The sequence below is a fragment of the Trachinotus anak genome, unplaced genomic scaffold (assembly GCF_046630095.1).
Source record: "Trachinotus anak isolate AG129_WGS33_773 ecotype Australia unplaced genomic scaffold, CSIRO_AGI_Tana_v1 ptg000011l, whole genome shotgun sequence".
NCBI lineage: Eukaryota > Metazoa > Chordata > Actinopteri > Carangiformes > Carangidae > Trachinotus > Trachinotus anak.
Window position 1 is genome coordinate 26,530,604 of NW_027273862.1, and position 15,173 is coordinate 26,545,776.

The following is a 15,173-nucleotide window of genomic DNA, read 5'->3' on the forward strand; positions in this document are numbered from 1 at the left end:
AGAAATCTGTCAAATAGTCTTTGAGATTTGGGAGATGTGAATTGTTTGAACTAATTTGGGTGATCAGTAAGTCACCAGAATCAGAGATCAACCGGAGACTTGGACTTTCCCATCGCTGGTGTCCATGTGTTTAGTCGGTCTCTCAGTTTCCAACTTCTGGTTTTTCTGCTCTCCCACTGGAAAAGAAACTCACCGTCGGAAAACAACGGGAAACTTCATCAGTCATACACTGACCCACATCTCTGTGTTATGTGTGTTTAAAGCAACAAGCAGCAACATACAGAAGGTAGGATTCATGGGAAAGAGATGGAGAACAAGAGAATGTATGTGTGGTCATTTCCTCTAATGGTCCTGCTGTCCAGCTGGACTCCATCCATGTTTTACAGACTCATTAGAAACAGCACAGAAGTTTATCTGTGCAGTGCAGGAGGGGAAAACCGATGTCTCAGGGGAATGTCTACTTAATGCCTACTTAAAGTGTGATTCATGGGCCCTGATGTGTGCTTTAAAGTAAGCACCATGTGCCCTAATTGTGTTTTCTATTTGTCAGTGATGGACTTTTGTTGCAATTTTATATTGATGTCATTAGCCTTTTTGCCAGCCTGTAATAGAGGCTGAACTTTGTTTCATTTCCCTCATGTCTTTGCTTTTTTTTTAAACTTTCCATTCAAGGTGCAGAGTCCTTTGGCTTATTCTCATGTGTCATAAATGGAGAGGAGAGGGACCAGAGCCACAGAGCCGTCTACAGGTGAGGAAGAACTACATCATCATCATCCCTGCATGCATTATAAATATTGCACTGTGACTAAAAGGATATCAGCCATCACTATTATTGAATGTGGTTTCATTTTATTCAACACAGTGTTAATACTTTTGCAAATACTATATCGCCAATTAATCTTATATTCAGACAAAATGTGATTGTCATTACCCAGGAGGTTGTCATTAACAAGATAGCATATCATGTGATAGTGATTAATATCCAGGTCTTTATGCGTCCCATAAGAGAGGTTGTAAAGAAATACACAGTTCAGCCATATTATCTAAACATGGCTATTTAGAGATGAGTTATCGCTGAAATACAACTGAATTTTCGGATGAGTAGTGTGTTTGTCCCTGGAGTCAAAAGGCTGGTCTGAATACTCCTGTCGCTTTCCCTGTCAGACTTCTTTTTAGCAAAGTTGCCATGTTCTCAGATCTAATAAATTAACCTTTTCCTTTGGCTACTACCTAAAAGCGATTTTAACACTTAAAACAATCAACCGTTTGTTTTTCAGCTCAAAATCACTACAAGATTGGTTCTTTCTGTTCTTGTATGCACATGTAGCACTTTTCAGATTATATTAAAATCAATGGTTTTACTCATAGTACTGGTTTTTAACCACCAAACTACCAGAGATAATGCTCTGCTTTAAAAACATTTAAAGGGGAAATATGGTTGAGAAAAGTCTTATTTCAATGTGTTACTGGCAATAAATCAAAATAAATTTAAGAAAAGGTTTCCAACTTACTGGCAATAACAGAGTTTAGTGGATATAATCATTTACATGTCTGATCAACTGACCACTAATGTGGAAACTTTCCCAGATCTTAGAAATGAAAAACTTTTTCCCATAACTTTGTTTTTTTGTAGCTGTTAGAGCAGAAAACACATTTTTTCTGCATGTTTCCTCAGTAACAGTCTCACTCCAGCTGGCTGCTTGGACATATAGCAGTTGTTGAAAACCTCTGGCTGATAAATGAATGGGGGGGGCAGCAGTGCAGTCTTGTGAACAGCAGCATCTCTGTGCACAAACAGATCATGTGATGATGCAGACCATGCATGCGTAGCTGAAAGCAGGGGGCTTGTTCCAGTGTCCCTGGGGAAATAGGTTTCTACTTTGTATGTGTATAATGTTTAATTCTACATTTCTGTAGTGTAATTAAAACCATTAGCATTATATTTGACTAGCCAGCATCAGGCTAGTTAGCTCGTTCATATCATTATTATCATTGTGCATATTTAACTTACCGGTAAGTATTAACATTTGGCCTGTATGGCTGAAGGAGTTAGCAGCTGTAGTCAACTTGGATTGTGTTTGTAACACAGAAAAAGAAAAGAGGATAAAGAGCCATTTGAGAAGTCTCTTGTGTATGGATTTATTTCACCATAAAACTGGGTTGTCATTGGAATCTGTTGCAACTTGGTCAGTCAAAGCTAAATACAGTTGTGTCCTCTGTGAAGAAGCAGGCTGCACATTTTTAATTTTCTTTTCATGCTCACGGGGGATGAATTTTTGAGTATTCTTTTAAAATGAGCCAGCAGTCCAGGCAGACAGAAAGCCAGAGACATGTTTGTGGTGCAGATGCTGTGCAAGGTGGTCATCCAGCTCATAAAGGCCTGGGAGGTCCCCAAGATCCCCTGCATTAACTACACCCGCCTCCACAGGTTTGTCCCTCGACATGACGACGAGTTGGAGCTGGAGGTGGATGATCCGTTGCTGGTGGAGGTCCAGGCAGAGGATTACTGGTATGAGGGCTACAACATGCGAACTGGTGCCCGTGGGATCTTCCCAGCGTACTACGCTATAGAAGCGACCAAAGACACAGAGAGCTACAAAGGTACTGATGCTGTTGTAAAGATGCTGAAATGCCTTCTTTGGGTTATGACTTGTGCACGAGAAGAGTGAAAGAGCCAGTATTTTTCTGTGCTGTTTAGTTTCAAAATGTAGAGATGTACCATGGTTATTAACCTCTACAGGTGAGCAACAGGATTTCCAACTACATTTAAAGTAGCATTTGTTACTCTAACCTCAACCAAACTGTATTTTCTCAGTATTCTCTTTCATTGGTGTTTGTAATAAGCTGAAACATGATGTTTTCTCTCCATACTCTGAGATAAATGAGTATCTACTACTGCCGTGGCAAGTGAAATCATTTCATATCATCACAGCCGTAGCTTCTTGAATAGAAAATTCAAGTGTCATGGTTCAGCATTTCATAAATAATAAATAAACAACACACATTTCTCAAAAGTCCTTTTGTTACAGTGGCATATAATTGACTAAAAGTACAAAAAAAGAACACAAGCAAGCAAGCCCAAGTTTTTTTTTAACACCTTTACACACAGGTTCAGTGATGCTTCTTTGAGTCCTGTCATGCCAGTGTAGTTGAAAGTGATCTAAGTTTAGAACTTATTCATATTCAGAATATCTATTTAAAGAAGAAAGAAAAGGCTGCAAGTGCAGAACAGAATATCTTGGAGATATATATATTCAGATCATCGTATCGGTACCTCTGGTTTAGTTGTGCTTTTTCACAAACACAATTTGTAATGTCTGTGGCTGAGATACCTGTGAGGGATCATGTATGTGTTGATAGTCATAGTGGAAAAGAAACAACTGGCCAAGTACTGAGTCAGTGCTAACCCAGCAGATATAATATTGTCCTTCTGTTGCTGTGGAGAACCAAAAAAAAAAAAAAAGACATATTTTGTCTCTTAAAGGAGCTTCTAAAATCGTATACGTGGATTTTAGTGCTTAAATAAATAATGACCACACTATATGTTATGTTATGTTGTCATTCCATGGATATTATCCCATCATTTTATTTCCTGTGCAGTGAAGAGCAGTGAATGGATGGACAGATATCGGCTGAAGTTCCTGGGCTCAGTCCAAGTGCCCTACCACAAAGGAAACGATGTCCTGTGCGCCGCTATGCAGAAGGTACAAACCCCATGCTGTGCACATTTGTGTGTGTTTGCTCATGTGTTTGTTTGAGTGTGTAAACCAAATGACTACTATGGTGGAGCAACAATACACACATAAATGAACTCCACCTCAGCTTTTGTCCCAGAAAACATATGACATATGTTTCATATCATCATCTAGTGCAGAACTGGCTTACAAAAGTCCCTCTTTAAGAGTTTTGAGCTGTATAACATTGTAGGAGTCATCTTGTACATTTGTTTTCCAGATTGCCACCAACAGAAGGATGACAGTCAAGTACAACCCGCCCTCCTCCTGCATCCTGGAGATCAGTGTGAAAGGCATCAAGCTTGCAGTTCAAGAGGATTATTATGCTTGTGACAGAGTAAGACACCTTCTGTCCTTCTCTCTGTCTCATATAAATTAAAGGAATTGCAGTATCCTGATGTTGCTACATATAAAATCTCATCTTCACGCCAGAATCCTAAAGAACAATTGCAGTATGTTGCCCCCATGTGGCTGATAATCAATACTGCAGACAAAGATGTTAGAGAAGAGTTTTCTAGTTTGGGCACTTTTACGAAATATGGTATTCTTCTCTTCACTACATCGATTTGACAGCTGTAGTCTCCTCCTTCTTTTCAAGGATATACATGCCAAACATGTGATGTGTTATATATGCACATACATGTACTTCATAAGTTCCCACTCTACTCAGGCTAAAAAGAAACAAAATATGCCGTGATGGTGAAACAACATCTTTCTTAAAAATTTTCACTGTAAACAAAGGACTTTGCCTCTAATCCCAAACTGTACAAATGACAATGTGACACACAAAAGTCTCCCATCACAAAACTATTAATTATTTATAATCGTCCAACCAGAAATCAAATTGATGGTTAATGGTAGTAAACGAAATGGTGTAAAGGTCTTTGATGTGACCTTTGGTCAAATTTTGCTTCATGATTCCCTACAATGTACTTGTTTTTATATAACAACAATAAACTTTATTTATATCGCACCTTTTAATGCTAGTAATGCAGCTCAAACTGCTTTACAATAAAGAAATTACATACACAGAGTGCTTTGAAAATAGACATAGGATGAGACCTTATGAATACAATTTAGGTTTTTAAACATCAGATCATCTTTCCTTATATTACCATTTCCTTTCCTTACATTAATTATAGAGATATTACACTGTACACTGTTTTGAAATATGAAAAGGAAATGATACAGTTCTTTTAGTGAGCTGGTTTTCAGATAATATGATGTATTGCTATTAATTGCAATAGCCAAAATTTTATTGTAGTCATACAGTAATTTTATGTTCCATTACCTCAGCAAGCTAGAATAATACAATAACTGTAGATATGAGTTTCACATTCCTGCTGGAATGACTCCCTCAAACGGTTCATTATCAGAATAGTTGCTGAAGAATTTTCTGTTGCTAGATTCCTTTTTTTTCAGCTCTAAATGACAGTAAAACTGTCAATTGTAGTGGCTGCATCGTAAACAGCCTAAATCGAAAACTTTATTCTGTCTATCCTGTTTTCTATGTCCTTCTCACAGAGTAATGAGTGCAGTCACTTCTTCCAGTTAAAGAACGTCTCCTTCTGTGGCTATCACCCCAAAAACAGCAAGTAAGTACAGGCAGAAAGCATGAAGCACTGCAGGGATTACCAAGTCCAAAACAAACAAAAAGAAATTATAGATGGGACAATTAATTAGTTTTTTTAATTAATTTGGTTTTTTTTTTGTTTTTTTTGTTTTGTTCTATCATACTAGAATGAAAGACTGTTAAAACATCTTACCCTAGTGCTAGTGTTCATCTGCAGAGACCAAACAATAATTTGCCACAAGGTGTCACTTGAAATCAACAAATACACCAGACTTCGGACAGAGACCTGACCTCTTCACTAACTGGTGAAACATGAAGCTGTGGTGTATCATAAATATATGACAAAATGAATTTGGCAAGCTCATACTGGATTCCCCTCATGGAGTGCTTTATCTCTTTTCTCTGTTTTCTTTGCAGGTATTTTGGCTTCATAACAAAACACCCAGCAGACCAGAGATTTGCCTGCCATGTGTTTGTGTCTGAAAACTCCACTAAACCTCTCGCAGAGTCAGTGGGGTGAGTTGGACTGTCTGTGTATTTGCCCTTAAACATTCATACTTTGAAAGGAGGAGGTTTGTGCTTCACCTCTATTGTCACAAACAGATAGATACAAGGTTTTGCAAGCCCTGTGAGGCAAATACCAAAAAAGGTGTGAGGAAATTCAAAAAACAAGACAGGTTACATTACACACAGCAACTCCAGTAAAGTTGGCCAACAACTACAGACCATGACATGTCATTAGTCCTACTGCACTGGATAATGTGTATAGACCAGTATGACATCCAGGGTTTGTCCTTTTGAGTAAACCCTAGTGTGAGAACCGTTGAAATGACTTTTACATGTTCATGTTTTTCAGGAAAGCCTTCCAGTTGTACTATAAAGAGTTTGTGGAGTTCTCATGCCCTACAGAGGACATCTACCTGGAATAGCACTGCCCTGCCTTCAACCACAGCACTGTACAGTACACTGTATCATAACATTATGTTGCATGAAGGACAGACATATCTAAATTAAAATGAATAAATAAAAACCTAACACATCTGACAAACAAACAGGAAAAGAAGAGATGGAAATGTGCCGAAGGGGATGTGTACTGAGGAAAGAAAATATGCAAAATGGAGTCAGTTATGAGTAAGTGATCACATGCTGTCCATGGAAAGCACAAACATTGTATCACCATGGCCTTGGCAGCGCTAGTTAGCCCGTAGCATTGTCTCAGCAGGTGCAACTCTCAGTACTTGACAAAAGCAAAACAGCAGCTGAGATATGGACAAATGAAACATATGATGAATTAGCCTGGACTTCAAATATCACAGTCTGAGCATGAAGGACATGTGTATTTACTAAATTACATCCTCACACTGAAAATGTACTCTGAAACAAAAATCCATGTAGGAACAGTGAATGTTCTCCTTTAAGCACACCTAGTATAAAGGTGATTCACGTTGGTCAAAATGCACCCTATAGCACTGTTAGAAAACCAGCTGTAGGCAATGTTCTTTGCATTTTGGGATCCTTTCAGATCTTTGTGCCTAACCTTGTTGACAAATCCTGACATATTCATCAGCTGCTTGACAGCAGAAAATGTTGTAGCCATCTGGAAGATCAACGTAAAATAGCAGGCTTTGGTATCCATAGGGCTCTCTATAGACACATGGACTGTGGCGTGAGCGGTGCCTCAGAGTGCAGTGCAGAGAAGGTTTGTGTCACTATCAGGTGTGTGCACCACGTAAGCAAGTAAGCATCAGGAAATTCTAAAAAACAAAACTAGCCCAGCAAAGACCACATTGTTCAGAGAGAGCCTGATTAGGGCTGTTTAGCTGTTTAGACAATTAGTCAAATAATTAATTAGGTGATTGTCAGAATCTTAGTCGGCAGCTATTTTGATTTTCGTTGAGGTAATTTTTAAGGAAAAAATGCCCCAAAAATTAGCTGTTTGAATATGTCAACTTGTGCTTTGAAACATCATGACTGGCATTTTCTGACATTTTATGTAACAAATGATTGATTGATAATGAAAACAGAAATTGAAATTGTTAGTTTTTGGGCCAACAATTAAGGGTTAGGGTGCGTAAAACCGGTTGCAGGTTGCTTTCAAACAAGTTTAAAGTTATAACTGTTTCAATTTTGAAGTGATAGTTCAGGTTAATTGACATGGGCTACTTACACATAGTAAGTGCATTAGATTCAGAGTGGTGCACTCACAGTTTGGAGAAACAGACGAGCACCAGTACAGAAGTTGAGAGATGTGTTGCTATCCGAGTTTCCTATACTGACTATGTATTTAAGTACCTCACAACTCCATGCCAAGTAACTGGAACTACAACTACAGAGCTGGGAAGTCTACCATCCTCACCTTCTGCATTGGTAAACAATAGTTAACACAGATTAAAGGCTAAAATACAGCACAGAGATCAATCTCTACATCCAAAGGAGCAGGCAGTAGAGTAGAAAGCAATGCCAGTTTCCATGCAGCAGATCTGCTGGTTTTCTGTGGGTTGGAGGGAATTCAGGGAAGTGTAGGTTATCAGCAATTAACATAGGACTAAGAAATTTCAACACTGAATTACAAAGAACTTCTGAAATGCACTGAACATCATTTGTCCTGCTTTAAAAAAGAAAGAAAAACACAGTGTGAGGGTGTAAGAGTGGATTTTTCCTTTCAAACTTTTTAGCTGCTTCTATTGGTACTGTAGTCCTAAGCTGGGCAGACCCCCCACCACACAACCCAGTAAGGCTTTAGCCCTAATTCCAAGTCTAATGCCAGAAACACTGCGCTCTTTACTGTGTGTTCTAATACAGTATAAAATCAGTGACGGAGATGTTTAATAATAATTAAAAAAAAAAAAACAGCTTGGTTTGGCTCTGTGATGGTAGAAGATGTGGACTGGCATACAGAATATCCTTTGTGTGCTGTTCTAGAAATGTGCTCCTCATAGTTTCCACATCATAGATATTAAATGCTCTCAGTGTGGCAGTGACAAGATAGTAAGGCTGATCCTCAGAAACAGTAGGTAGAAGGACAAGGGAGCAAAAGCAAAACTCTGGTGTCTTCAGATCTTCACTAGTAGTGCCTCTTTCTCATCACATCATTGTGACCTTCCTCAGTGACCATTATCACAACATTTTAAGGGATTGCCATTGAGTGTGTGTTGAGTTTGGGAGTTTGAATGCAGATTGAGATGTAGGAGTAAGTTTTTTTTCCTCTGCACTACATGTGCTGTGCTGTACCTGTGCTGTTTCAGTCCTGTTTTTCCTGACATATTTGTTTCAGAACATGCAGAGTACAATTAAACTGTGGTAATCTGGGGCCTCCGTGTCTGTTACACAAGAGTAAGAAGTTAAACAGACAAGAGCAAAAGATTCAGTCCAAGAAAGGTCTGAAATCAAAGGTACACAAGTATGTAAGTGGTCAAGTTTGATGTGCTATGGGCCAAAAAATATATATCCAGTTCCATTCTGTTAAACTGCATCTAGTTCTCTTAAAACATCCATGATATTCATAGGAATGTGGACAACACATTTAGGAAATTATACATGTTTCATTTGTTTCACAAGAGACTCTGGCTCATTAGCTGTCAGCTAACAGTTACCAAACCAGCCTTGCTCTTTCAACAGAAGCAGAGCTGTATACAAGAGACGTGGAGTCAAGGCAGACCTTAGTCACAAAAAATGAAGACTTGGACTATAACTGCTATGACCAGACAGACTGAGGACTTGAAACCAGGACCTTTTGAGTTCCTGTTTCCGACCGACTAAAACACAAAAAAAGCAACAAAGCAACAAAAGAGTTTTGCACAGCTACATGCAATGTTTATTCAGCCCAGGTATTGTGAGGACTTGGGATCAGCTAATGAACTATCATTAAAAGCCATAATAATGTGGTGGAAAAATCACTTGGAGAAGAGGGTCCAAGTTTAAAGATCCTTTATTAACATAAAAGACTGAGTTTGTCTCTGAAAGACTGATTAATGTCAAGGAAACACACTCAGATATATAGAAACAAATCTCCACCCCATGTCTCCCTTCACAGACACTCTTTAGCCTCAGTTCTACATGTTTAACATACACAAGGTGTTTTGCATCACCAGACAAATCTCTCATCTAGTCCTGGTACCAGATGCAAGGACACTCAGGGTCCGTGTCTTCACAAGGAAGATAGCGTGGGACAGAGAATGAGGCCTTATAGTCTTTAAAATTAACTAATGATACAGTAAATAATGGATATAAAACAGCAAGCATACTAAGTTATTATCTGGAATAAAATCAACAGGTTTCCACCACAATGACATTTTATTTATAAAGACTTGACTACAGACTGAAATAGTTAGTCACTTCATCGATTAGTTGATTGATAGGAAAATACTCAGTGATGCTTTTGATATTCATTGAAGCATTTTAAAAATATATATTTTTAACCCTTCTAGTTTGCTTCATTTTAAGAGCAGTTATACATCTTCTGATGAACTTTGAGCAGAATTGACTCTGGATTGGCAGATTGCTGTCCCCTCTTAAGATATTTGTGATCTGTATTAAAATAATGACCTTGATGTGACCACCAGTCATCACAGATGTTGCACCAAATTCATCCAAATTTGTCATTCTTCTGATTCTAACTTTATTGAACTGAGCGAGGCCCCACATCATCGTAACGGAAAACCAAATGATCTCCATATCATTTTGAGTCATCCTGGCTCCAGCACTGCTCCAGCACAGTTGCTCTGCAGTGAAAAACAAAGTGCGCTTCCTACATCATTTTTCACTAACACTGATTTGTAACAGATTTTATGTGATCTGTATTTAACAAAAAATAAAAAGTATAAGAAAGATTAATGAATGAAGGATGTGGAAATTGTTAGTTCCAGCCATCACACCAGTCCTCACTGTTTGTCCCTTTTAAAAAAAAGAAAAAAAGATTTGTCTGCTGTTGCTAATCAAAGCCATTGCATTTGCATCAAGATATCAACGCTGACTTTTATATGAGTTTTCTTCTCAAGAGCCAATGAGGTGGACGAGAGAAAATGTACTGTAGTGGGGGCTATACAAAGGGTGTACAGACATGCCATATATAAATAAATAATTTAATATCTGTAATTATAAATATTACATTGTATTGATTCAACATGTAGTATGTGAAATTTCGCTTTATTTTGGAATTTTTTTTTAGGTGTGAACTATTCTTTATTTAAAAATTTTAATGCAGATGTCACAGTGTCCTGTCATTATTTTGTTGGTGTCAAAATATGAGCAAGCATGTGTGTGTGGTTAGCACTGTTAGCATCAAGAGGAGGAGGATCAGCACAGCAGCAACCAGGACAGCTTTAGGAGAGTGACTTTAGCTATCACAAAAATTACATCGGCAACTAATTACATTAGTTTCATAATTACTTTGCAGATATTTCTCTTTACTGCATGGCAGAAATGATGAGAGAGGCTGCTGAGCTCTGACCAGAGGTGCACTCCAAAAAAAGTGTTTCTTGAGAGCAGCTCACAGAATCCACACTCTATAATTTTGCCCAGGCAAACAAAACCACACATGAGAGCAGCTCATGGCCCATGGAACAGAAAAACACCTTGCAGATTAAGCACAAGTCAGACACACAGACTGGGGCAGAGCTGCACACATACATTTATAAGTACTGATGATGGACATTGAATTAGAAATGCTATAATCAGACTTCTGGAGGAGCTCAGGACTGTTTGCCTCACGCTAGTTCAGACCATGCACTGTATTATTAAACTTTGGTATTATTAGCCTGTGTGACATGCTATGTTTTAATGTAGTTCTGATTTAATTAAACAAAGGGAGGAAGCTACTTTAGATGAGTGAAAAATGATGTCATGATGAGAGATAACACTCAACCAAAAGACACTTCTGTCCCTCTCTGCAGTCTGCTGTATTGTGAACTATTTAAACTTTCTGTTTCAGGGGTCAGACATCCAAGCAGGAAAAAAAAAAAAAAAACCCAAAAAACCCACACAGAAATATAACGACAATTTCCTCTAAAGCTCATGTCTATAAGCAAAACCCCGACCGTCTCTGAAGTTTGAGAGGGTAGTTAACTGAACACGCAAAGGTTGCATGATCTAATCTTATAAGCAAATTGCCAATAGCTGATATGATCACCGAGGGCTGAGGAGGTTGTCCTTTACCTGTCCATTGGCACCCTAGATCACACACTGAATAAAACAGTGCTGATGAATCTGCTAAAATGTGGGCAAAGGCTTAGTAATCATTTGTTCCTTTTACTTGATATGCACACATGGCCAGCTTGGGATAAAATAACATTATTGTTAAATAATAATTTTCCATGGTTCTCAATAGGTTAAAAGTGGAAGGAAACATGCACAATTTTTCCATGTTTTTTTATTTATTTTTCTTACAGGAAATCATCCATGCAGGAGAGACCAGCTTATTTTCTTCGCATCAGGATGTGTGTGTTTCTGTTAGTAGTATTCATCCTCAAGATTTGGTTGATAGGGATTTTCAGTATCATGTGGCAGAGGAGGAAGGAGAGGCCTCTCCCTGTAATCTGCAGCAACACAATCAGATGAATGGAAATAAATACACACGACACATTGTTCTCTCTGTTTTATGAGTACTGCTTTTGTTCAGTGTCACATTGTCTTGGATGCAAAGCATTTAGTATCTTGTTTGGAAAACCACATTGTTGAGGTAGGTAGCAGATGATAGGGAAACTTTAATAAACTGATATGTGGGTGTCTTATCACCAGTAAGGCTGTGCTGTTTGAGGAGGCTGGGGTCAAAGAGCAGCTTCAACTCTGCTGTATTTTCATCAGCTGGGCTAGAAGAAGACAACACTAGATGAAACTAGTGACAGGGTTTCTCCAGTTACAATGTTTTCAAAGGGAACAGTCCATGTCACACAAATTTTTACATTTTCAAATTTGATATCCATAAGAGTATATATTTGTGGTTTTAAGAAAGAAAAATCATCTCAATGTAGTTTTACATCCCCTCTTCTAGGCTTCTCTCTGGAGCTCTAACAACAGGTCGGTGATTGTTTTCTGACTGATCAGATTTCAGATAAATACACTATATTGCCAAAAGTACTCACTCACCCATCCAAATAATTGAAATCAGGTGTTCCAATCATCTCCATGGCCACAGGTGTATAAAATCAAGCACTGGGGATGCAGACTGTTTCTACAAATATTTGTGAAAGAATGGGTCGCTCTCAGGAGCTCAGTGAATTCCAGTGTGGTACTGTGATAGGATGCCACCTGTGCAACAAGTCCAGTCGTGAAATGTCTTCGCCCCTAAATATTCCACAGTCAACTGTCAGTGGTATTATAACAAAGTGGAAGCGATTGGGAACGACAGCAACTCAGCCACGAAGTGGTAGGCCACGTAAACTGATGGAGCGGGGTCAGCGGATGCTGAGGCACATAGTGCGCAGAGGTCGCCAACTGTCTGCAGAGTCAATCGCTACAGACCTCCAAACTTCATGTGGCCTTCAGATTAGCTAAAGAACAGTGCGTAGAGAGCTTCATGGAATGGGTTTCCATGGCCGAGCAGCTGCATCCAAACCATACATCACCAAGTGCAATGCAAAGCGTTGGATGCAGTGGTGTAAAGCCAGAGCCAGGCCTTACATCAGTGTGTGACCACATAAATGCGCTTCTGGCAGAATGGTCACAAATTAAACACACTCCTGAACCTTGTGGACAGCCTTCCCAGAAGAGTTGAAGCTGTTATAGCTGCAAAGGGTGGACCAACATCATATTAAACCCTGTGGATTAAAAATGGGATGTCACTTAAATTCATATGCGAGTCAAGGCAGGTGAGCGAATACTTTTGGCAATATAGTGTATTTGGAGAAACCAAATCCTGCAAGGCTTGATGTTGGGGCATGGTTGAGAGCGGTGAATGCTTTATTGTGACATCATAAAGTTACAGAAGTCCTGACGGCTCGTTTTAAGGCTTAGTTTCTGAATAGTGCTGTGTGCATTTCTCTTTGATACTTTCACAGTAATAATATAGCACCTGGATAATTATAATCAAAATTATTATTTAATAAGGGACCTTTCATGCATAGTGTTAGCGTTATAGTGTATCATCATCACCCTGCCCCAGACATCATTTAACCTTTACTGAGCGAACCATTGCTGTACTGGAAATAGAGAAAATAATTCAATTAATCAAGTTTCTTTAGAGTAACAAATGACAACAAATGGGAGCTGCATTACCTGGTGAGGACACCTGAGAATGTAAGTATGTAAAGATGACCTACCTCCTCAGCACAGGCGCAGACAGGCCTCGACCGATCATAAGAGAGATAAGAATGAGAAGAGCTAACATGACTTTATGATTGTGTCTGGCCACGTTGTCAACAAAACATCGAAAAAAAAAACTACTGCATCGAATCACAACAAAAACATCAGATTCTAGAATTAGAGTTATTATACTTGTTAAGATGCAGCGAGCAGTTGCCCCTGTCGTCTCAGCGTTTTCAATATAAACACATTTAGTGGTATCTGGGTGCAGACTTCTTCACCAGCACAGAACAGACAGATCAATGAAGATATATTAATTATTAAAACATGCTATGGAATCACGTCATATTGCTAAAAATGTCCTTGTTTTAAAGCTACAACCTGCTCTGTTCAGCTGTGTGATGACATTATACTGATATTTCTTAAAACTTAATTTCTCCTTTTTAAACTGCTTTTTACTTACTAGTTTCTCACTCATGTAATGCTGTAGCGTATGACCAGTCTGCTGTTGTAACAGCCAGAGTACTACATAGAACATTACCAGTTAACATCACAGGGTGGTGCCTCCCTTTTGTTTTACCGCTTAGTGCTGCAGGTGTCATGCTTGTGTCTGTCTTTTTTTTCTCGACTTCTTGATTTCACTGATGTGGGCCGTTGGTGAAGACTGTGAGCCACGAACATTTTGTTGTTTGTGTGTAGAGGAGTGCCATGGGACCTGGCCTCGTATGGTCTGTACTTGAATTGAATAAATGTACCGTGTGGAAATCCCTCCACTTCATCTCCCACCTCGCTACTCTAGCTATGTTAGAGCTATGTTAGTGGCTAGGTCTTCCACCAACTAAACATGGTTTATCACTCCGATCACTTTCTGAATGGTTGTTGTGTTGCCAGAAGACTGTAGCTGCAGTTCATGTAAATCATTAAACAACCCAGCACATCATTTTATTGCAGCTGCAATAATAAAACAGGGGGCAGTACAGTTTAAATGACCTACACCTTAGGGGTCGCCTCGGTGGCTCACCTGGTAGAGCTGTTAAGGCTTAGTCCTAACTTCCCCTATGCTGCATGTCATCGCCTCTCTCTCTCTCCCAAACTCTCCTGTTTCTCCTCACTGTTTCTATAAATAAAGGAATAAAAAGCCAAAACAAAAAAAAAAGACCTACACCTCCAATCCCCACAGTAACAGTAACAGAAGGGATGTTCATGTATAATTCGCCAGGGAACTAGAAAAGAGAACTAAAGTCTCCACTCCACACTGTGCCTTGCTTTCACTGACATCAAGCTTGCTTGGGCTCATGGTGGTAAATATTTTGGCTGCACTGGCTGCCTCCACCAAACGCCAGGAAAAACACTCTGCTTGTATGATCAATTTAAATACTTTTTTTCCTTTCTTTTTCCATATTTATCCAGATCCGAAAAATATTAAAATCAAATTCCATACTTTTTTACACTTTTCAATATGGCGTAGGAACCCTGGTGCTGCCTGTTGTGCCATGGAGGACCCTAGGTCACAATGATCAGTAGGCACAGCTCCAGGGAACGTTGGGACGCACTGTCCTGACAGATATTGTGCTATTATCTGCCATTATCTGCAACATGCTCAAAAGTAACCACAACACACACACACA

At 39.1% G+C, this 15,173-nt stretch overlaps 1 protein-coding gene and 1 long non-coding RNA gene across 3 annotated transcripts in view; one reads left to right on the top strand and one right to left on the bottom strand.

The window, feature by feature from the left end:
• The window catches only part of mapk8ip1b (mitogen-activated protein kinase 8 interacting protein 1b), a 52,135-nt gene extending 41,624 nt beyond the window's left edge, over window positions 1-10,511 (top strand). For both annotated transcript variants that reach the window (XM_071489430.1, XM_071489431.1), the window contains exons 6-12: window positions 673-748; window positions 2,429-2,601; window positions 3,601-3,704; window positions 3,955-4,071; window positions 5,259-5,329; window positions 5,725-5,823; window positions 6,164-10,511. In XM_071489430.1, coding sequence (XP_071345531.1) covers window positions 673-748; window positions 2,429-2,601; window positions 3,601-3,704; window positions 3,955-4,071; window positions 5,259-5,329; window positions 5,725-5,823; window positions 6,164-6,236 — 713 coding nt within the window. In that variant the 3' untranslated portion in view covers window positions 6,237-10,511. The remainder of the gene's footprint in view (window positions 1-672; window positions 749-2,428; window positions 2,602-3,600; window positions 3,705-3,954; window positions 4,072-5,258; window positions 5,330-5,724; window positions 5,824-6,163) is intronic.
• Window positions 10,512-11,634: 1,123 nt separating this feature from the next.
• LOC139628082 (uncharacterized) lies at window positions 11,635-13,699 on the bottom strand. The gene is made up of 3 exons (XR_011692680.1): window positions 13,563-13,699; window positions 12,040-12,113; window positions 11,635-11,840 (listed from the first exon to the last, which is right to left on the bottom strand). It is a non-coding gene; the product is annotated as an uncharacterized lncRNA (long non-coding RNA).
• Window positions 13,700-15,173: the final 1,474 nt, after the last annotated feature.